Raw genomic sequence first — 23,527 nt, 5'->3', positions numbered from 1 at the left:
AACTCGTGACTGGCAGATGGATGCGGCAATAAGGTTGGAACATGCAGTGACAGGGTCGGTGCGGAAACTTGTTTGAAGGAAAGGGCCCAATGCAGGAGAACCAACTAGCCCAAACCAAAGTACTTCTTGAGCATATTTCTTCTGCATTGGGCCCTTTCCACCAAACAAGTTTCCGCACCGACCCTGTCATTTCATGTTTCAACCTTATTGCCGCATCCATCTGCCAGTCACGAGTTGGCGCCTGTCCTGTCGTGTTCTTGTGCCTCTTTTCTCCTTGTTCTTTTCGCGCCGTGCTGACATCATCTAGAAGCTATGCACCAACTAGCCCAAACCAAAGTACTTCGTGTCCACGATCCTCCATGCCGTCGGCAGCAGAGTGTCACAGCTCGGTGACGACACCATCACCCCGGGCGCGCCCTGACCTGTCCCTGATACGGCCTCCTCTCATCAGAGCGCGCACAGCAGCGGGTTGTATCCTTCTCCGCGTGTGGAGTGTTTATCGCACCTGCCCGGAGTGTAAACTTTCGCCGCTCGGACGCAAGCGGGCCGCTCCCCCTCGTTTATACGCTTGCATGTGTGTATATCTCGTTCCTCTGTCCCAGAGTGCAACTGCACCCCAACTGGGTTTCACGGTCAAACAGCACAGCGGCGCGGAAGCTGTGTGCAGGGCCGGCGCCAGCTCTAGTGCGATAAAATACGAAGCAATTAAAGAAAGAACTCTGGGACTCCTCTCTCGTTGGAGGTGGAAAGGCAGCAGTAACAGCTGTACCTCTGAGAAAAAGCAGGAGATTGTGCTTTGGACGCGGGGAACATAAGGAAGTGGCAAAAGGACAGCACTGATTGGCTACCAATATTTATTGCTTCATCCGAAAAAAAAAATAGGATAAGGGATCAGCCGCGGAGGCTCAGTGGTTAACGCGCTCGGCTACTGAGCCGGAGTTCCCGGGTTCGAACCCGACCGCGGCGGCTGCGTTTTTATGGAGGAAAAACTCTAAGGCGCCCGTGTGCTGTGCGATGTCAGTGCATGTTAAATATCCCCAGGTGGTCGAAATCATTCCGGAGCCCTCCACTACGGCACCTCTTTCTTCCTTTCTTCTCTCAATCCCTCCATAGTCTCTCCCCTTACGGCGCGGTTCAGGTGTCCGCCGAGATGTGAGACAGATACTGCGCCATACCTTTTCCGGTTCAAACAAGGAAAAAAAAAAGAATGCCTAAGGAAAAAAAAGCGAATGTCTGTGTTTTCATTCATTCTGGTAGTGACTGGTGGGGCTTGTGAGACCCATGTCGCCCTTGCCGTACATCACAAATGAACCTGGTCTGGTGACGCCACTGCCCGCCAGACAATCAGGATTTTTCTGGACGACACCAGACTGCGCCGAATTTTTGTTCTGGTGATGTTTGTACGCTATCGCAGATACGAACAATTGATAGCGGTATGCGCGAGAAAAAAAAATATCAAACACGCTGCAATATCCGCGTGCATTTTCGGGCAGCACTGCATTTCAGCTATCGACTATACCTCAGGAAGAGAAACGAAAGGAAAACGTTAGCTATCACTGAAAAAAAAAAACTGTTTTTTTTTCTTCTTCATATTGCGGATTACGGCGTCCCTTGCTTCGTCGTACAACTTACTGAGTGACCTTCTGAGCCTGGGTCGATCTCCCAATGTAATCACCCTTTCTGGGGAGCGCTCAGAGCGATACGAGTTTTGTTTTTTGTTTATCTACTTCGTCATTTGGTGGCCACGTATGCTCCAACGAGACGGCTCTGGCGTGGCCCAGCAATGAGCTCTGCAGCTTGCGCAAATCGGGCGCCTATTATTGCTCCTTATGTCCTGTCTACCCTGCTCAATTATGCTGTTATCGCTGCCGAATCTACTTGACGCAACAAATATACACCCGCAGCGATGGCTGAGCGGCTTTGGCGTTAGGTGTATCTGACTACAAGGTCGAGGGAGCGAATCCCGGCAGCGACAGCTCTGTATTCGGATGGAGGCTAAGTGCAGAGACGCCTGTGGGCTGTGAGATGTCAGCGCATGCATATTATGGCGTCCACTACGTCATCCCTCATAAGATATGTGCCGGTCTGGACCGACTCGAATATACAGTCGGCAGGCAAAGTGTATGGGATGTGAGCTTGGGAATAATTTTACTGCAGCGCTTTCTCTCTACCCATTAGCCTGGTATTGATACCATAGATACAGTGACCGCCGCTGGCAAAAGACAGGGTTAACCGGAGGGACATGGGAGAGGTCTTTGCTCTGCAGTGGGCGCAGTCGGGCTGATGATGATGATGATACCACAGGATGAATCATGTGCGTCCTCTCAGGCATTCCTGTCTTTCTTGGCTTCACCGAAATGTTGGTTTTGTTCGTCCACACGCACCCTGTGAACTTTTGCTGCCGACTGTACAGCCTTCTTCGGTTGCAAGCATTTCCAATGTAATGAGAGCCACGTCGCCTGGTAAGTGCCCCGCTAACACAATGTCGCCCCATGCGCAGAAGGCTACGGAGAACCCAAGTAGCTATGCATAGCCACTCCCAGTTATGAGCCCCTGACCCGGTGAGTGCGAGGTCGAGGGTTCAAATCCCGGAAGCTGCGGCAGCATTTAGATTATTTATTAATCCAGAGACCTTCACGTGCGTTACTCATACAAACTCTTAGAGACGTGAAAATCCAAGAACTATTTGTTGTCTAATGGCCGATCACCTAGTAGACGTCACTTTTCTGGGATTACTGTCCCATGGTATATTGTCCACGTGACTTTCCCTTCTCGGTTGGACCACGTGACGTATATCTACGTCATTACGCCGCGTGACGTTACGTTATGCGCCCACAAAAAGTGCTGACGAGGCGCTTTATTTGCCGTGATATTGACGAGGACTAGGATATAAAACAGAAAATAACTGGTTTAAGAAACGTTTGTCTTGATTCTCAACGCTCAGTTAACATACGCCGGTCAGTTTTATAATTTTTGTACCCACTAATCATCCCCACATTTTTTTTTCCTTTATGACGCGTGGTGAAAAAGAGCAATAATATGCGGTCTTTAGTAAGCACTACGCTGTTACGCCAATTTAAGAAATATAGAAATGGAAAAAAGAGCTAAAATGCATACGCACGTCCGTTTCAAGCAGCATAGTCGGAACTGTGCTTGCTGACGTTTACTCTGTCACAACTTGTCGCTCAGACCCACACAATACCCAAGTTACTGTCCTTGGTGCGGAGCCCAATGGGCACTGAAACTCCCTTGGATGTCCTGCGGATGTTTGGGACATCCATGGGACGTCCAAGAGAGTTCCAGTGCCCACTGGGGAGCAAGCCCCACGTTCGAGCATACATGCTGGGAATGCCAGGACAAACCGGACAAAAAGTTCATAGTGCCATACCCGGCACACGAGCAGTCGGAGGAGGCCCTGACCAGTGACAACCTGGACCAGCAAGCTAGCCTGGATCATCCAGATAGTCCGCAAGTAAGCTGTCGCCAGCGGAGCAACTGTACTAGCTAGGGGCTCCGACCACCCTGCTCCTGCGAATTAATCACCTAAATAAAAGTTTCTCTCACTCTCTCTCTCTCTCGCTCTGCAGAAAAAAAAATGGGGAAGGGGAGGGTACGGATGACGAAAGAATGCTCGAGCCCTTTCCATCTTTTTTTAGCAGTTACAGCGGAGATTACCACATTTGTCATGATATCAGCCATGGTTACCAGATGTTCACGTCCGCACTATGGTAGAAATTAATAAAAAAAGGCCCGAAATTTAATTTATTATTTATAGCAAGTCATATACATGGACACACATGGAAGCGACTTCAGCGCGAAGACAGGAAACGGTGTTCATTTACTGCTTCGCTTCACGCAAACTGATCCGCCAGTGGAATATTCAGGTAAACAGACCGAGAAAACGCCTCCAGTACGCCGGAGGCGCGAATAAGAATCAAGAAAAAATAAAAAAAGGAAATATCGCTGCTCGTCGCCTCTCCAGTTTACGCCCATCCTGGAAATCCTACGCTAATAATGTGCTCTCCCAGAGCTTGTTTGTCTCACGGCAGGAACAGCGGCCCATCCGTCGGTTCCTGAGCGCTCGCTCGCCCTATCTGCATGAGCGCGAGTCCGCGTTGCCTACAGACAGCAGCAGGCTTCCTGTCTCTCGTTTTGTTTATTGCCTTCTTCTCCTTTCTGTTTTACGAGCACCGCTGTACTACACGCGCGATATTCGACGCGCGAGGTGACGGATGTCTCGAGTGTCTCGAGGAGGAGTGCACATACACACAAACACACAAAGCAAAAGGCCTCTCCAACGACGTAGCGCAAACATGTGCTTCCCGAGTGACGGCTGCGTGACGCACTGTCGATGACGCAGAGTCCGGACGGAGGGCCGCCGCTTTCGACGGCGCCGCCGGCTCCGCTCCGAGCAGTACGCAGCCGCCACAGCACTGACGCAGCTCCAGTACTACGTCGGGCCTGCTCCGGCACGAGTCGCCGCCGCTCCGCCTTGGCCGCTCTCGGAGCGAAGTGCTGCCCTTCCTCTGGCAACCGCCGCTGCCGCCAGCCGCCAGACCAACAAAAACTAGCTACCGTCGTTGTCTGGCTCTTCGGGGTGCCTTGTATTTTTCATTCATGCAGGCAGACCCCGGCTTCGTCGTCTACTGAGCGCGCGTCGAAAAAGAACAGGAGAGTGTACTGTTTTGTTTTATTTTTTTTCCCCCGCACCCTCGTGCGGATGCGTTCGGCGGGTGTGTTGTGTGTGTGGTTGTGGTGGTGCCGGCACCTGTGCTTTCCCGTCGTCGTGGTGCCCGCGCCGTGTTGTTAAAGTGCGTGCGAGAATCGCCGGTCACAACGTCGTTGGTCGCCGTACTTGTGAAACGGGACTCGCCCCTTCGTCACCGTAGCGGCAGCCGCAATGACTTGCAGCGGTTAGTAGTAGCAGGACCCGGAGCCGGTTCGCCCAAGCACCCCCCGGAGAATGTCTGGGGCTTCTCCGACTGAGGTACGAATCGGCGCATTTTCGGGCCCCGGTTTTGAGCTTTGTTGTTGTTGTTGTTTTGCCGTCTTCTGTGGGCAGTGGCGTGTCCGTGGCCCGCGTGTGCCAACACCGCCGGCAGCGTCGAAGCGATGCTGGGCGCTCGCAGTCCCGTCCGCCGACGATCGGCGGGCCCGCGGTGGGGTTGGCACGGGCGTTAGGCCTAACGAGGAATGTCACTGACCTTTGTCTAGCGGGCCGGCTAGCTTGTTGTTCGTCTGTGGGTATGTGCGTGTGCGCGATCTCGGGGAAAGTCCCCACGGCCGCATCTCGCGGCGGCGTCGGAACGCCGCCCGTAAGCGTGCTGCTTTACTTTACTTTTGTTGTGTACCGAGGAATGTGCACGGGTTTTCGAAGGTCCCGAAGGACGGTCGTCGGCCGGTAACGTTGATGGGCTCCGCGCGAAGCAGCCAGACAGAAACAATGTATCGTTCGAACTGCACCGCTACCTCAGTACGTATGATGCGCTCTTCGTTTTCTTTGACCACTCTCTATTGTCTCAACTGACACTGGCGATGTCTCTTCTGACGTTAGAAAGTAGGATGTTTTTCTGTCCAGCATCCTCGCTCGGCAAATAGTTCAAGCTGGCTTACTTTCGCTTGTTTATTCGCGCCGACAGTAGCGAGAGGCAGAACAAAGTGCCATTCTGTTATGATCCACTCACTTTAGTTGTTCCTAGGATCAGTGCCTGTTTTTTTCCTATCCAAGTTAGTTCTGGTTCGGAAGTGCAGGAATTTCAGGACGAGTCGGCGATAAGTTCGCTCCGAGATCATCTGTCGACACTCGCGAAACAGGAGATAAAAAGAAGAATAACGAGAAAAATAAAAAGGGACTTTCCTCGTATTTTCGCGTCGTCAGATTGGCGTATCATCGCCAAACTTGCTCGCTTTGCGGACTTTCAGCAGTCCGCCGATAGTGCTGAAGCGCGAAAGTGTCGCGCGCACAGCATTTTTTTTTTTGCTTTTCTGCGGTCATGACCACCTTATCGATTTGCCTGCGTCGAAAAAAAAAAAGGAGGTCTCGAGAGGAGCAGGGGAACAGCTCTCACGTTTTCAACAGCGTAAACATCGCGGCTCGCAGTCCCCGATTGTTGAGAAATACGCAGTCCGAGAAGAAAGAGGAATAAAGAATGCTGTTTTCGGTCTCGTCTGCGTGTACGTCGTCGTGTCCGAAATGCGCAGGCGATTCGCGTCATTTTTTTGTGCTCTGCTGATTCGGCTGCCCTTTTTTCTCGCATGTTTGCTTTTTTTTTTCCTTGTGTCTCGTCCCAGACCGTAAGCGAGGCGCGCACTCGAACCATTCATTTCGTTTGTGTCGCGACATCCGGTGCAGCCTGCGTTCAGTGACTTTGTTGTTATGTGCGGGTGATTCGCGCGTGGCGCATTTTCGTCGGGCTGTTGACGCGGACTCATGATCAGCAACTGTTTTCGTTCGCTGGACATCTTTTGACGTCGCTTGTGCGGTGCTCAATGACGGAGGCTCGATCGCCGTTCAAAGCTCATCGTTGAGGTAGTCTTCGCTTGGCGTTGTCCCGAAGTGCTGGCGGGACTTCTAGCGCCTCCGCTTAGCTCACCTCTTGGCTGCAACTGCTTGAATCACCGACGTTGGGATTGCTTTGAGACCGCAGGTAACGTCTGATAACTCGGTGAAATTTCGCTCGCTTTCTATAGCACGCAGATTATTTCTTGATAGCTGGCGCAGTCGGGATTGTGCAATTATTGGTTGTTATTGCAGTTGTTTCTGTTCCCGATACGCTACGCACCAGGCGAAGGGGAAGGGGTGGGTGATGAGGTTTTTAATATGTGCTTGATCAACATGCCCAGATTGCGGTTTGTTTCTGATATACGGCGGTTCATTCATTCGGGGTGCATATTGGGTCAAGGTTTCTGATTACGTGCCATTCGTCAGTCGCATCATTGCAGCAGTTGGGAATTTTCACTTAGCTGCTGAATGCAATTATATTAATGGAGAGGCTATTGTTTGGAAACAAGCGCTCATCTAATCGTAGTTTTCGAATGCAGAGTCCCAGGTTTCAGCAAGACAAGCAGTATGTATACATGACCCACCTCCTTCAGGACCTGTTAGGGACAGGCACCTCAACTTTTTTGCTGTGAACAGATTGCAATGCCTGGACACTGTTGCAGTTTTGGCATGTTTTGCTCTTTTGTTAAACTTCCCTCTTTGTACTGCTGATATATTTATGGTTAGGCAGCTAGTTTGGTTTGCTGTTAAAACTGCGTTTGTGTGAGAATAATGCTGTGATGTGTGTGTACCCTGTCTGTTAATTGGAGCAGCTTGTAGAATTCCTTGCAGTGGTCTTCAGTTATTTCAAGGACGTTGAATGAACCACATGCATAATTGTTGCCATTTAATGTAATACAAGACCGTTAATGCCAGTACACGATTGCTGTACCAAACACGCAGTATTTGTGCACATGTATGGAGGAGAGTCTTGTGTTACACAAAGGGCATGCACGAATATGGAGCATAGTCTGGTTTGCCTGACAGGTGATGCTATGCTGCGTACTGCTTTGCACGCCAATGAAAAGAAGCAGATGATGCTGAGGGAACAGTTTTTGCCTGAATATGCCGAAGAAATGAATTAGTTGCCAATATTTTTAAAACTCTAGTTTTCCTAAGGTAGTGCACTCACTTGATCGTGGTGTACACAACTTTTCTGACGGTCAAGACACAGTGTTGAAATTTCGGTTATGTTCTAATGGCATAAGGATGCATCATCCCTGAAGGTTTCATCATTCAGCGCTGAGGTTCAAAAGTTGACCTTACAGCATAACATCACCCCCCTGAACTGTTTACTTGTGTCTTGTTCACGTGATTCAAAGGTTGAACTCTATACCATAAAATTGTCATGGCAATTTAAATGACTGACATTTAAATGAAGTCTAATGGCATTTAGAAAGTCAAACTGTTGCCTACTTGGAACTGCATTTAAAACTGTGTTATGAGTACAGTGATAGCTTTGAGCAGTGGTCTTGCATTAGACGATTGAACCACTTAATGCCTGAAGCAATGACATTGGATATGTTGCAGCTGTATATCTGTTGCCAAGCTACCCACTGCTAACATGTTGTGCTAACAGGAACTACTTCTATCGAGACCATAGACGTGCATAATTTTAATTGAAAAATTAAATCGATTGAGAAACAGAACTTGTTGAATTGATTGATTTAGAGATTTTGGTTAGGTTAGGTTAGGCTAACTTGTTGAATTGATTGATTTGGAAATTTTGGTTAGGTTAGGTTAACTTGTTGAATTGATTGATTTAGAGAGCAGAATTGAATTTTCGTTTTTTTTCATCTGTGACCCATGCAGAGGAGCGTTAAAGAGCCTGTGGACGCCCCCCAAGCCGGAGCTGCCGAGATGCCCACACCTGTCACTGCTGCATCTACGTCGGGAACCACATTACCCAATAATGTGGCCTCCACGTCCAAGGAAGGCGGTGAGGAGGAGTCCAAGCAACCTGCAAAGATGAGCGCCAAGGACTTCATCTTTGGCAAGCTCATTGGCGAAGGCTCCTTCTCCATGGTTAGTCACCCTCTCCTTTGTGGTGAATTCCCAAGGGCGGTGGTGAATTCCAGCTGCTCTGAATGGTGCCACATTCACTCTCAGATGGTGCAGATAGTTTGCCGCTTGGTGTGGCGATTTGTTGGGTTAATTTTTGGGAATCATTTTGCAGTTTTTTTTTTAATGGGCTGTTTTTAGCATTTATGTATGCACACCCTTAGCCAGAGGATTAGGTCCGAGGGGGTTGCTTCTCGTCTGTGTCCTGTGTCTCATTATGCATCTCCAGCAGTCTGGCTCTTCAGAAAGAGGAATCGTGATGCTACCCTCTCCGAAGGCTAGGACTTCTGTGGATACCTGGATGCCGCAACAGCTCCAATACACTTATAGAAGCAGAACACTCTCAGCTCTTCACTTTTGCCAGAGGCTGTGCCTTATCGCACACGCAGGTTGCAGCCGTTTCCCAGTCAGTGCTTCTTTTAGTCTAGGCCTATTACCAGGTATCAGGAGAAGGAAATAACGGAACGGGGTAGGTTGGCCGCATGTCATGTAAAGTAGTGAGATTAGGAAATTTGCTAATATAGCTTGGCCACAACCGATGCGAAACAGGAGCAGTGAGAGGCTATTAGGTGCGGCCTCTGTCCTGTGGTGGTCCAAACTTATGGGATCATGGTGACAGTGATTTTCCCGAGGGCTAACTCTAGGATTAGTAGCACTGTTTTTTTTAGGAGTTTATTATAGTGCAAGGCCACACACAAACTAATGCAGTGAACCAGAGTTGTTCACAAGCTCTAAAAAGGCACAGCATGCCAAGGCTGTAGCGATTTATTACAGGCTCCTAAAAGGTTCTTCTGTGCTTTAATGGTGCGTCGAAAACTTTGTAAAAGAGGTTTTAAAGTTGTTGACAGACCTTTACATTCGGTAAAGCATTTAGGGGTCACTTTTTAAAGGAGCACTTTATCGGGCAAGTCGGTCGTTCATTAACACATTGTTAACTACGCCCACACAGACAAGGATGTGAAGGGAACACAACAAGTGCAAACTCGTGATTGGTTTATATTTCTGAAACATACATTTTTATAACCTCCAAGCTGCCATACCCAGACTACACGCTGCCCAAAGACTTGCTCTCCCTTAAGAATGTGTGCTGGTTTGAACAAAATTCAGTCGTAAGTCTGCGGTAGTTCTTTTCAGGTCCTTGTTTCTGTGTGTGCAGTTAGCTATGTGATAGTGATCACTGTCCTAACTGCATCCTAACCGAACAGGAACGCATCTCACTGTTGTGCTAGGGACAGTTCAGTAGCCTGCTGAGAAGCTATTAATAGTATTTCCACCCTTTTTTTGACAATCTTTTTTATTGAGGTGTTTCTTGGGAACAGCAGAAATGGCGGGATGTATGATCATTTTGTGTCGGCGTTTGAGGAAACTAAAAATATCAACATTTTTCTTTCACAGGTCACTTTTCTTTCTGTGGCTCGTGCATTGCAACATTGCTCGACCCGTGTGGTAGTGGCCCTTTACTCTAATTCAAAATTATTGTATGCAGTAAGGTTTTGGCGCTAGTGCTAATGCAGTCATTGACTGTTAATCACATTGCAAAGTCTGCCAATAAGGAATAGGTACACTTTAGCAGTGGATAAGCAGTAGCAGTGTATGCTGTTTTCTTACAGTGTGATTGAGATGTCTCCTATTCGGGCATCTGCCAAAGTGATTTCCTGATGATATAGAATGTCACTTAGTAATTGCAGTCACACGGGAACGTTTGTGCACATTTGTGCAGTACAGGTTTTTGACTAACACATGGCAATGCTGCAGACACTGTTATCAGTGTTAAAAACATAACATTATATTCTGCTGGGTACCTAGCCATGTTGAAATTGTCGGTAATGAGAGAGCAGATGCATGCGCAGCACAAGCTCAAATTGGTCAAATAAAACAAGTTAACGTACCACACAGGGATTTTTTTGAAATTAGTGCACAGTAAACTGAGAAATAAGTGGCAGGTTGCATGGGAACATCAGGCAAACAACCCACTGCATTCTATAAAGCCCGTTTTAGGAGAATGGAAATCATGTAGTCATCAAGAACGTTTCACTGAAGTTACTTTGTCGGCTACGCATTGGACACACACACCTTACACACAACTTCTTACTGACAAAACAAGACAAACCTCTTTGCGAAATGTGTGGCGATGAACTCACAGCAAACCACATTTTAATTTCATGTGCAAAACTGGAACAACTGAGGAAAAAATATTTCACAACATTCTACAATGAATACATCCCATTGCACCCCAAGTTCCTTTTAGGTGATCAAGCATTGGTTGATTTTTCAAGTAGTTTTAAGTTTCTTAGAGAAGCCAATGTTTTAAACAAACTCTAGGTATAAAAAGCGCAACATTTAATGAAAGCTCTAAGCTTGTGTTTGGCACATCATAGCCTCAGTTGCTTTTGCGCCATTAAAATCAATACAACTAACTGTTATCAGTGTTATCACTGTGGTCACTGTCATCGGCAAGTGCACTTTCTGCGAGGCTCACTTGAGCTTGACGTAGATGTGATGAAGAGATGTGAAAGGCAAGGGGGTGCAAGCTCACGGTTGCAGATGTGAGCACAGTTGCCTTAAGACATGAGCTGCTTCTGTGAAACAGTGGTTATCATTCTGCAGGTGCTACTATGCTTGCACGGGGCCTTTTCACCCTACCTGGACGTCACACCAAGCGTAGCAGTTAAAGTTGCATGCTTTTCTGAAATAAGCTGCAGCATTAGAAAAAGAAAAGAAATCTGGGGTGTGTTAAGAAAATTTACATTATGTTCTAGGGTGACTGACTACTGCCGTGGTAAAAACAACGGATGTTTCTCATTCATCTATATGTGCTCATTTCTTTGGCGTTGCCAGCAAGTGTCATATATGTCTGCCAGATGTCCTTAAGTTTGTCAGTGCCTTGGCAGGCCCAATGCTAATTGGCTAGTGAGGTCTTGAAAGCACTGCCATGTTTTCTTAATTAAAACAACAGGCCTGTCTGGTTGCATTTGACCATGCGCTGAGATTCATTGAATGTTTATGTGCCCGCTGCATCTGGCCGTTCATTTATCTATAAGAAAGTCTGGGAAGACTATCTAACCATATGGTTAGCGCTGTTCAGGATGGGCTGTTTTTGCACCATTAAAATGAATTGTCATCATTCTTTCATCTATTTCTCAGCCAAACTTTAAGCTGTGCCTCAAGGAGTGTTTGCCCATTGAGTGCAGATAATCAATCAAGGTGTTGGTGCTGCCGAGAGTTGTGATTCAGGATAGTAGCGTCACGCTTTTGTTTGCACTGAGAATTTCCCTTTCAGTTTTGGCCAGAGCTTTGTTTTGCCCTCTTAAGATTTCACAGAATTTGAGGAGTGTTTTCCTTGGGCCCATCCTGACAAGTGTGGCTAATCTAATCTCTCGTAGCTCGTCTTGCCAGCTGCACGCCTTTGTGTTCCGACTTCTGAGAGCTATTTGCTTGCTGCTGTGAGCACGGCAGACCTAGCTCAACAATAGCACTGCTTTTATTTATGACTTATGTACTTAAGCGTCCGTCTTTTGAAGTAGTCGGATGCTGGCATTTTAAGTGGATATCTGTCGTTCTGGGCAGATATGAAATTCTTATAGAAAAACTCCAAGTATGCTTTCGAACCTGCAATCAGGTTTGTTTTAGCCAGTTCTTTTTTTTTCTTAAACTGATAATAATTTCTTCAGTGATTGTAGTGTTGCACATACGTAAAGGCTGCCGGTACTGTTAGGGACACATATAGGGGGAAAATAAAGTGTCTGATGCCCATACTTGTCGCGCTCCTCGTCGTGGCTCACACTGCCAAAGACTACCTGGATTACAAATATTTGACTGCACACTTTTCTTGAACAGATCACCAATGTGGACCACTTTCACTGGGTAGGGGGAGACACTGTTCGGTTTTCGGTTTCAGTGGGTACTTCGAAGAACTGAATTCTTCCGAGAACCTGTTTCTTTGACTTTTTGCAAACAGACTCCAAAGTCTTAAAAAATTTTTCGTGAAGCTTGTATACGTGAGTGCTACTCTTCGTTTGGCCTTTTGCACAAAAATAGCCTTTATGTTAAATATGGACTATGGCAAAAGTCTCTTGTGCAGTTGTATGAAGAGCACATTCCTTTCAAGCCTAGTTTGCTCCGTAGAAAAAAAAAATGCACTTGTAGATACCAAACAAGCCTTGATGTTTCAAACAAACTACAGCATGTACTTTTAGTTCTACTCCAGCAAGCAGGAATTGCTACAGTGCGATTCGTGCAATAATAGCCTTAGCCGCTTGCATACCACAAAACCAAATAAAGCATAGCTCAGTAACTCTCATTTGGCATTGTTCTTGATTTGATGAAAGATGCATTCGGAGATTCTCACATAGAACCGTGTAGTCTTCATCATAAATGTGTCTCATAAAGTGGCAAGAACAATAAGTATGTAGTGGTAATGCAAAAGACTTATTCAGTGAAGCATTTGCGCAATAATTGCTGCTGTGTAGCCTGTTTCAATAGCATTTTTGTGGTTTTTGAGATCGGTTTATGGGAATAATATTGTCATTGTTGCTTTTTCAGGTGCTGTTTGTACTGAATCATTTTATTTTCATTTCTGCAGGTTTACCTAGCCAAGGAGATTCGTACCAATAAGGAATATGCAAGTGAGTGTCTTTTGTCTAGCTTACTCCTTTTGTTTTCTGGGGCTTTGTGTAGCTTGTGGTATGTAAGAAAGAAACAATAATGGCAGTTTTGTCTTTTCGTTAGTGCTATACGTTAGACAGTGGTTGAAGTCATCTCCACCAACTTCATGCTTCACTTAACATTGCGCACAAAAAATGATTGCAGAATGACAGGAAGACAAAGGGGAAATTCTACCGCACCATTAGCTGCCTTGTTTCGAAATGTTCCCCTGCGTCTTGGATTGATATCACACGGTGTTAAGACTGTTGATTCCTGCTTCATAAGAGTGTTCAAGTTCCCTGTTGCATATTTAATTGTGTATGACCTGTATGAGAAACAAGGTATAGCTTATCTGGTCATAATTTGAACTTGAAGGGGACCAAGAAATAATTTGAATTGTTCGAGATGAAATTAAAACGGAGTTTTTTCTAATGCACTTACATTACACCTGAAGTTCGAATTACAGGAGTCACTCTACTGGATCTTCCTGTGAGGTTACATAGCGCAAAAAAAAAAAACAGTGAAGGGACAAGATAGAAGCGCTAACTTCCACTAAGCACTAAGGCTGACAGTGTGAAATTTGATGACAGACATCTCAACTCAAAATCAAAACTAAACCATTTGCAACCAAAAGAAAACCAAAAAACTGGTATGCATATCTCAAGTGCGCACACTGCCCTGCATTCAGGAAGGCGAAGTCTTTTCTTGATAGTGATCCTGGTTTATGCCTTTATAACTCCTGTGACTGCCAAATAGTGCTTAGGGAAAGTTAGCGCTTGTGTCTTGTCCCTTCGTTGTATGTACGTTATGGAACCGTATGTGAATTACCCATTAGCCCGAACCATCACCCATCTTGGTTTTTCCTGCGTTGACCTGGTGCATCATCTGTACTACGTATTTGTCATATTTACCGAAATCTAGACCACTGGAGCACTAACTTCACCCTACAGGAAAGATTTGTAGCAGCCGCGCATTTGTGTGAAACAATGTATGGCCCCGTGATGTGTAAGCAGTGTCGCCTCTGTGTCGATCACTTGTGCAGTCAAGGTGTGCTACAAGCAGCACATTCTCCGCGAGAAGAAGCAGCGAGCCATCATGCGAGAGAAGCAGATCCTGCGGATACTGAGTGCCCGGCCGCACCCGTTTTTCATCCGCCTCCACTCCACTTTCCACGATGCAAACAAGCTCTGTATCCTTCCTGGCCACGTGTTGGTAAGAGAGTGGGAAACTAGGCTGAAAATTGAAAGCACAGTAGCGAGTCATGGTGTGCAAAGCTTCACTGTTTTGCTTAGTTTTGCTCAACCTAAGTGGACTACAGTGAGTGAGTGAGTGATTTAAGCATCCACCTAATATGCGAGAGGTGCGAGGTTTGACCCCCAGTGCCAAGTCGGGTACGTGCTAGTTTTTGAATGGGTACAAGCATTTCAGTGGCCCGGTGCTCGGGTTCTTTGGGGTGAAATTTTTGGAAAAGTGGGTCTTGAACCCTGTCTTGAGCTGGCCAAGGGACACATTTGCCGTAGTATCATTTGGTAAAGCTGCCCTTGAGCTGTTCACACCAAATCATTGTAGTGAGGTTAGGCGACCCCTATGTTGTTATGCCTTGACCTGCACTGCCACAGATTTTGTGGTTACCTATGCAAAGAACGGTGAGCTCCTGCCGCACATTGTCAAGTATGGGTCGTTTGACGCCGACGTGACGAGGTTCTACACGGCCGAGATCATCTCGGCACTGGAGCACTTGCATTCGCTGGGCATCGTGCACAGGTGAGCTGATTGCGAGACCACCCCAGGCTCGCAAGAGGTGTCTTTAGAAGTTTGGAGGTGTACTTGCCTTGGTTGGGCACTTGTTTCTGTCGTGTTTACAATGAAAGTTGTAATGCTCTTCATGCAATTGCTGTGACTTTGTAAGTTGTGAATTTTATTGTTAAAGGTGTTTCATTTTTTTTCACTATTCATCTGGCTTTGAGTTTCTTCTTGTTTATGTGAGATCTGCTGGTTTCTTTCTCTTGACAGGGACCTTAAACCAGAGAACATTCTTTTGGACGAACGCATGCACATTCAGATCACAGACTTTGGCTCCGCGAAGATCATCTCCCGGGAATTCTGTGGTGAGGCTGCACTCTGTGTTTACTGACTACACCTTTGTCACTCCTGGCTTCTGTGGATCTAGTGAGGCTGTAGTTGGAATCTTGCATTTTCTGTGCCCCCGTTGTCGATTTGGTAGGTGTCTAAGTGGTCCGGTGGTTTTGGTGGGAGGGCTGGATGTGGAAGTAAACGGGTGTTGCCAGTAGCAGTGGTGGGTGTGGGAATGAAGTGGTGTTGTTCCTGCATTGCAGATGAGGTGGACATCGGCGAGATAGAGCTGAACGGTCACAACTCCTTTGTGGGGACAGCGCAGTACGTCTCACCGGAGATGCTGTCGGACAAGAGCTGTTCGCCCAGGTAAGCAACAACGCGCTGTTTTTTTTCTTTGAGATAGCATTTCACGCTGACACTTGCTGACCCTTAGTGACAAAGTAGAGCTGAGCTTTTCTTAACCCTTTCAAGCAGCACTCGCTACTTCTTACTTCTTTTCCACCTGAGTAGTCTATGCAGGTCTCAAGAAATCTACCTAGTCTTGTGTACAATGGAGAACAGTAACAGTTCTTTTTAAGGCGAAAGCCTTTAATAGCTCATACTCGCGGTGACCGTCCGTTACATTTTGCCACCTAGGTCATGTGACGTCACGTGTCATGTGACTTAGGTCACGTGGCGTCACGCTTGCGCCAGCTGCTCTTCTTCTCTGTCATGAAATGAATTCAAGCACGGCAAATTCAAATCAGTGCACTGAGTCGCAAATGGCTTTCACCTTCCCGCAGTAGATATCTAAGGGCCTCCAACAAATTGTTTTGAACTACAAAATTTTGTACAAAGTATCACAGCGGTCGGAAGTTTTAACATCTAAAAACCAAGATATGTCAGATGAGTGCTAAAGGGATCAGGGGATTACATAGGTTTTTTTTTGAAGGTGCACATGTTGTTAAAAACATAGAAAAAAGGGTGTTACAGGTGACAAAAATCGATCCACACATGGAATCAGTCCATGTCACAGGATGTGCTACCAAAGTAGTTCACTGTTTTTAGAAATGCTATTTGCTGCATTCACTAGTGAATATGAAAACAAGCCTCATGCTGCAATGTCAAGAGTGCAAAATTCATCTGAATTAGAGAAGTCACCGCTAGCTGCAGGATACTCCTAGAAGAAGGAAGGCAATTTGCAGTGCATATACATAGTGCCTCAAACAGTTAATGTGTGTATTTCTTCTATCTTCTTTGTATTTTGTTCATGGAGTTTTCTTTGTATACAATGTGCTGCACATAGTGAGATTTCAGAGGCGAAGCCAGGGGAGCAAAGAAGAGAGTCTGCACTTTTGCATCTCAGCTTAGTGCTGGTGTGGTGAGCAAATTAAGTGTTGCTTCCAGTAGGCTCACTTCACCTCATGGAGCATTACTTTGGTGTTGTGACGCTACACAGTAAAAATAGAAAGTTTCCTAATTAATGTGGATGATGTCTGATAAAGCAAATAGGCATTTAGAGTTTTTAATAGCATTTGCAAGTTTTTGAAATATATTTGTTTATAAATAAGTTCAATAAGCATCCTTCACAACTTAGAAATATAACTAAGCACGACAAGTGGAGTTTGGCATCAAGCAAATGTAGCACATAGACAGGCAAAGTGGAGGAATGATGGGTTTTTATATTTTTCATGCCTGTCACAAACTTCGGACGTGTTTTTATCAGTCAGCTTCTAGTATAATACATTTCTAAATATGGCAGCATCCCTGCTCTTTAGTAAGCAAATTTTTTTAACATTTGAACCACTGATGCGACTGCTTTGCATGTTTACTCTGTGAATGTGGCCATGGGTTTATTAAAAACTCTTTAAATGGTCGAGTGATGAATTCACTCTGGTTTGAGTGTGTTTTACTGTAGGTTTCCCTGAAAAGTTCCACATATTTGTTTCTAAATGACCCAAACTTCAAGCGGCACCTATAATGGCGGGGAATTTGTTCCTGATTGTGGTACTAATCATCACTAGGAGGAGTTCTAACCGTACATGGAGCCTAAGTGGGGACCGTACCTTTAGTTTGGGGTGGATTTTCATTTGAATGCCAAAAAGGCTTTCCCTGTTAAAGTGTGCTGCTCTGCGCTGCGCATTGCAGTTTTCAAAGCCGCCACGGTGGCTCAGTGGTTACGGTGCTTTGCTGCTGACTGAAAAGATGGCCTCGGCAGTCGCATTTCGATGAAGATGACATGCTAGATGTGCTGTGCGATGTCGATGCACATGAAAAAGCACCATGTGGTTAAAATTATCCAGAGCCTCCCACCGTGGTGTCCCTTCTACCCTGAGTGGCTCTTTGACGTTAAACCTCATAAAGTAAACCAATCACATTTTCTAACTTTTGATTCAGCCTTGCGTTTGTGCGTGCGCACATATTCTGTGAACATAGCTTTGGAAGTTATGCTTACTTCCAGTGCCACTCTTAATTAAAAACTTGAAACATTCAAGCAGAAAAAGCATGCAGCTCACCTTTTCTTGTTTCGTTTATGGGGGCTTAACGTCCCAAAGCGACTCAGGCTATGAGAGACGCCATAGTGAAGGGCTCTGGAAATTTCAACCACCTGGGGTTCTTTAACGTGCACTGACATTGCACATGGAAAATGGTTTTTCTCGCAACTAGGAATGGCTGTAATATTATCATTGTTATTCACTTTGTAGTTGGTGATGTCGGAGCTAGCCACGTCTAAAATATCTTCTGTTCAAAAACATATTGATGTGTGATAAAGTAGTTTTATGTTCAAGCTTGTTTTCTTGTGTATTTATTTCGGGTTGAATCTTGCTGCAAGTTCTGTTGACGACCTTTAAAAGTGAGAGACAGGTCAATATTCGACAAGCATACACTCTAGAGTGCTCAAAAAGGGAGTTGATTTTATATTGCCGCATTTTTTTCAGTGTCGTGCTGGTAAATTTAGGTTTTTCCTTCATGACTGCTGTTATTACTGTTCATACAGCCATAAGCTGCGCTAATTTGTTACTGCTTTATGTGTGAGTTCTGGTGCCTGTGTTCCGTAGTGGTAAGGTTATAACGATCTCTAGTTAATCTCTGTTTGTTCTCCTTCCCTACCTCTAACAGCACTGACCTCTGGGCTCTGGGGTGCATCGTCTACCAGATGATCTCTGGGCTGCCTCCGTTTCGAGCATCGTGAGTGTGCTGCAGTTCGGACATGGCCATTTTTGTCCGTTGTTGTCTTGTAATGTTTTTGTGTTTTGGGAACCTAGAGCTATTTGAGAGGGCAGTATGCCTGATAGCAAATTGTGACTTTGACAAGGCCACATTATGAAGCATACTTTGTTTGGTAGTGGCTAGCTCACTCAATAAGCCTCAGCCAAGGGACACTAAGGGGAAGCTGAAGTTGATGGAGTTGTCGTTCCAGCCAGTTTTACACCAGGAGTCTTCACTGCAGGATATTTTTGTGTTGACATTATCTGGCCTTCTGCTTGCCGTTATGCGAGTGGAGCGGCTGTAGTCTTGCACATCCTATTGCGACTCAAGAATATTCCAACATAGAGAAACGTGGTTGTAATATTGTGGTTGTGCTTGGAGCATTCATCACTATTCTTTGCGACGTGGTCAAAACATTTGTGCTGGCGGGTACCTATTGAAACATTGTACCAGTGGAAAGGGCAGGGCAGAAAGAAGATCCAACAGGATGATTTCTTCACAGAAGGATTGATCCAGTGATCATCCAGATTACTGTTCATTTCCGTGCCATCGTTAAATCTGGTTTAGTGTTCCTTAACTTGAATTGCCAAGTGGCCCTTCTGTCTAATTAAAGGGGCTCTGAAGTACCTTCTGAGGAGAGTACATAAACTCGCTCAATCAGTGTGTTGTGATGAACACTTGATGCACTTCTACACGCAGCAGAGAATATATAATTGCGCACGAAAGTTGGCGAGTCCTTTCCGGAAACTTTTTCTTGAGATGGCTATTGGTTACGGTTAAATTCTCTCAGGCGTTGCACAGCTACCGTGGCCACGGCCAGTCAGTGGCGTCGCTGCAACGAGTTGGGGGCCGGCAAAGGAGTGCCGACCTTTGAGTGTGCAAAAAGTGATGAGAGGAGAGGGAAAAGCCCAAAGACGCTGATATTCGGATTCTGACTATGGATAACTCAGCTTTTACAAAATGCATTAAAAAAATTCTTGCTGGAGGATATTCATTAAGCGGCATTTTTTTAAAATCCCAGGAATACAGCATTTTTATTTGGAAATACCGCATCACCTTTAAAAGGGGGTATGTGGGGTTCGGAGGTGAACTTTTTATTTTTTAACGTAGAGCAGTGAAGCTTGGTAGATTTTTTGAGCAATGCACCAAATGATTAAACACAAAATTTTACTGGTATAACGTCAGTAGTTTTGATAAATTTTGATGTGGTTCATTGCTATACCAAACTTGTAGAAAGCCTGACATGACAACAAGGCATGGTAGGAGCCCGCAGTCAACTTTCAGTCAAAGGAATAGTTCATGCAGTGACATTCTCCAAATGTTTTTATCGGCCTGATTTTTTTCTACACAGAACATTATATTCATACTTGCATAATGCACTCATTATCGTCACGTCAAAGTAGTTGCAAAGTAAAAAAATTGTCACTACAAAAGTAGAAATGTCAATGCATAAAGAAGCTATCAAGGAACACAGTACAGCAAACCGCATGAAAAATCTGTGAAGCCATTGTCATGCTACGCTTTCTGCAAGCTGGGAAGTCTGGCCAAAAAAACGCTTGAACTGGGACTGAAGTTGCACGAGCAGTCACTTTTTTGATTGCTATCTACGGTCACAAAAACATTTTTAAGGCCCCTTTGGCCTCTTTTCAGAGAAATTCTGTTGGGATGCGATTAAAAATACCTTATATATACCAAATGTGATGTTTTCTAAATTTCCGGTTTTTTTTTTCCGAGTCCCTCTGCCTTAAAGGCGCGCAACAGCAAACTTTGGTTGTGTGCTCTTTCTTTGTAATGATGCTCAAGCTGCTAGTAAACTTATCACCACATAGATTTCAGCTGCACGCGGTACGTAATTTATAATTAATTTTTTCTCCTCATGTTGTTTCAGTTTGTTTCAACAGCCGAACAGTACTTTTGACTTCAGGTAGACTTCAGGTCACATGAGACATGAAGAAAACGGCGGTATTATAGCTGGTTGTTCATTCGTTGTAATTCGAGCTCTTGGCGGTGGTGGTGGTGACAGAGCTCTTGGAGCAAGCTGGCGTAAGACTTGGAGTTAGTTAAACCGACAAAACAGCAATTCTAATAGCAGCCTTTTCTGCCTGATTTGAAGTCCAATTTGACAAGTCACAGGCACCGTTCAGCTGATGACACCAAAACCGAAACAACACTAGGGCAGAAATTCAATTGTAACAAAATATTGGTGCATCATTCCAAACAAAAAGCAGGCAAGTAAAAAAATTAGTATCTGTACTTCTTTAATTAGGAGCGTATTCTGTAAATTCTTTTTCTGTACTTGCATTGCACCGTTAACTTCGAGCTGCGGCTCGTAAGGATCTCACATGCTGCTTTTGGTTTTTCATCCAGGAATGAGTATCTAACGTTCCAGAAGATTCTCAAGCTGAAGTACGAGTTTCCTGATGGCTTCAACTCTGTCGTCCGAGACCTCGTCGAGAATCTCTTGGTATGTGTTTTTGCTCAGAGGTTGAGCCCCGAGTGGTACCTGTTTGAGTTTTACGGATGCTCTATTTGGTGACAGACCAGGTGCGTGTAGCATAAGAGGCAGTGTCTGCTTTGCCATAGTAGGGATCCTTGAAAGCATATTGTTTTCTGTAATACACGGTACATAATGGTTTTGATTCATGCATGTTGGGAAATAGGCAAATAGCGTATCTAATGCCATGCTGCCGGTTCTGACACTACAGTAACAAACCAATAGTTCGGACTTTGATAATTTCGACTTTGTTGGGGAACTGTCTTGCACTTCATACGATTGGGTGCATAATCGTGACCAATATTTCGGACTCTGTGGAGTCCAAAAGTTAGATTTTTTTGGACAGAAACATAGATACCAGCAAGACTTTGTGGAATCCTAAAGTTCAATTTTTCAACCAGACATGGAGACAAGAGTGAGCATCACTACAGCATTGCTGCGACAGCCAGCCAGCTCTTTCACCTACATGAAAGGTGTCCTTTCGGATTCAGATGGATTTACTCAGACAGACTGACTTGGATAGGCTTGGCATTCTCTGTTTCTAGTTGTTGCCACTCACTAATGACATGCTCTTCAGCCTCATTGATGTGGCCTACAAAAAATGCATGAGCCTGGACGCGCAATCAGGTTTATGATGAGAAATCGGGAGCGTCCTCCGTGGCTGAGACGATGCTGACTGTGGTTTGGGGAGGGGGGAGCCGTTGAGGCACTTGTTTCTTCCCGTGAGTAAAGCAGGCCTCACCCGCGAGTGCCATCTTTCGGCCTTTGTGGCCGCCATTGCCGAGGCAAAGAGGCTCTGCCCGCACCAAACCTGGAAAATTGTTTTGTAGTGCATCAGACATGGGTACAAGGAAGCGCTGACAGTGTTGGTACTCTGAAAAAGTTGCACCAGCACACCTAGATTGTCACAATTCCGCATTCCAGAAAATACCGCATCAATCCAGCTCACTAGTTAATCCATGCATTGTGTCGCTACATTGTCGACAGTGTGCATTTAAGCAGCTGCTTGCGAAGTGTGCCAAGTTACTGAACACCAGTGGTTCAGTTCACGTGTACTTGAGTGAGCAGATGTGGTGTCTCCGTTGGAGTGTGTCATCGAGCCAAGAGAAGTAGGGGCTGTCACAAGAGCTCGGAAAGAAATAGATATCCCAGAATCCCAAACATGTGTGGGTGTCTCCTGTGCATTTTTAGCGGCTCACCGATGTAGGACTTCCAGTGGAGTCGTGTTCAATCTGTGGGCCCGGTGTCATGCCCCAGGTGATCGACCCGAACCAGCGGCTGGGTGCGGCTTCCCGGGGTGGCTACCCGGCCCTCAAGGGACACGAGTTCTTCACCGAGGTCCGGTGGGAGAAGCTTCCCGAGATGGAACCCCCCAAGATGCTTCCTTTCCTTCCTGGCACGTCGAGCAACGAGGAGCTGCGCTCCCACTACTGCGTAAGGGCGATATCTCACTCTCCAAGAGGGCTTTGGGAGGGGTGTAGGTAGCCCATAGAAAGTGTACCCATCCAATCAGAGGCACTTTTTTTACGGCCACAGGCGTTGATGGGAGGACGCTCCAGATCCATGACGTTGACGTAGATGTCCGTATAGCGGCAAGGGTTGGAGAGTAGGATGGAGATAGGAGAGGGGTAGGGAGGGAAGAATATAGCAGAACCAGCAGTGCAGCATGGGGCGGACTGCTTGCAGTGTAGGGTTGCAATGGCGAGAGGCAAGCACTGCGTTGTACCGTGGCATAGTGCAAGCGCTGAGGGTTCGCAGCTACAATGCAACGGGGTGGGAGAGGATGAGGCACCGCAGCTATTGCTATGGCCGGGTTCTTGCATTATACAGCATAACGTAGATGTCTCGGTATATTGCGGAGAATAATGGGCGTCTGCCTGCTTTTTTGATGTTTTCGATGACATTTGATTATTGGAAAGCCCGCCGACTTTCAAAATGTGCCCACATTTTGGGAAGCTCCTACGTTCTTGGCTCCCCGCCACCACATACACGATACTTTTACTTGCGTGGTTGATGCGCTTGCATAATGAGTGCGCCTGCTGTGCTGGTTTTTGAATTACTATGGAATGTGGTTATTTGAGGCTCGGCTCATTTGATGGATGAATGGATGGATAAACTTTATTTATGAAAAGGAGGTAGAGGTCTTTGTGACTTGAGGCGGTCAGGTGGTCAGGAACTTTTGTGCCTGACGACCTGGATGGCTCACTCTGTGGCCCGGCGTTGCATACCCGGGTCTGAGCTAAACAACGTGGCCTTCCACTGCTCGAGATTAAACTTCGGTTTACTTGAACTGATGCGTTAGTTGCATCAACATCAAGTGTGTTATTGTTGGGAGAGGCTGTGAGTGCTTTTCGGGCCGCCGCGGTGGCTGAGTGGTTATGGCGCTCGGCTGCCGGCCCGAAAGATGCAGGTTCGATCCCGGCCGCGGCGGTCGAATTTCGATGAAGGCGAAGTTCTAGAGGCCCGTGTGCAGTGCGATGTCAGTGCACGTAAAAGAACCCCAGGTGGTCGAAATTTCCGGA

The 23,527-nt window shown here is 46.1% G+C and overlaps 1 protein-coding gene across 12 annotated transcripts in view; it reads left to right on the top strand.

The window, feature by feature from the left end:
• The first annotated feature begins 4,436 nt into the window (after positions 1-4,436).
• Pdk1 (Phosphoinositide-dependent kinase 1) overlaps positions 4,437-23,527 on the top strand; it is a 33,791-nt gene continuing 14,700 nt past the window's right edge. For 3 of the 12 annotated variants that reach the window (XR_013307917.1, XM_077634043.1, XM_077634039.1), the window contains exons 1-10: positions 4,447-4,987; positions 8,354-8,566; positions 13,185-13,227; positions 14,289-14,435; positions 14,866-15,010; positions 15,260-15,354; positions 15,583-15,688; positions 18,422-18,490; positions 20,879-20,975; positions 22,263-22,439. Coding sequence is in view for 9 of the 12 variants with exons in the window: in XM_077634043.1 (XP_077490169.1) it covers positions 4,964-4,987; positions 8,354-8,566; positions 13,185-13,227; positions 14,289-14,435; positions 14,866-15,010; positions 15,260-15,354; positions 15,583-15,688; positions 18,422-18,490; positions 20,879-20,975; positions 22,263-22,439 (1,116 nt within the window). In the remaining 3 variants the exon portion in view is untranslated. Of the gene's footprint in view, positions 4,988-5,356; positions 5,474-6,026; positions 6,648-8,353; positions 8,567-13,184; positions 13,228-14,288; positions 14,436-14,865; positions 15,011-15,259; positions 15,355-15,582; positions 15,689-18,421; positions 18,491-20,878; positions 20,976-22,262; positions 22,440-23,527 lie in introns of those variants that run through there. The other 9 variants (XR_013307918.1, XM_077634044.1, XM_077634037.1 and 6 more) reach the window with 8 other exon arrangements.

The sequence above is a fragment of the Amblyomma americanum genome, chromosome 8 (assembly GCF_052857255.1).
Source record: "Amblyomma americanum isolate KBUSLIRL-KWMA chromosome 8, ASM5285725v1, whole genome shotgun sequence".
Lineage (NCBI taxonomy): Eukaryota > Metazoa > Arthropoda > Arachnida > Ixodida > Ixodidae > Amblyomma > Amblyomma americanum.
The sequence above is the reverse complement of the archived record's forward strand: the minus strand, read 5'-3'. Positions and strand labels throughout refer to the sequence as shown.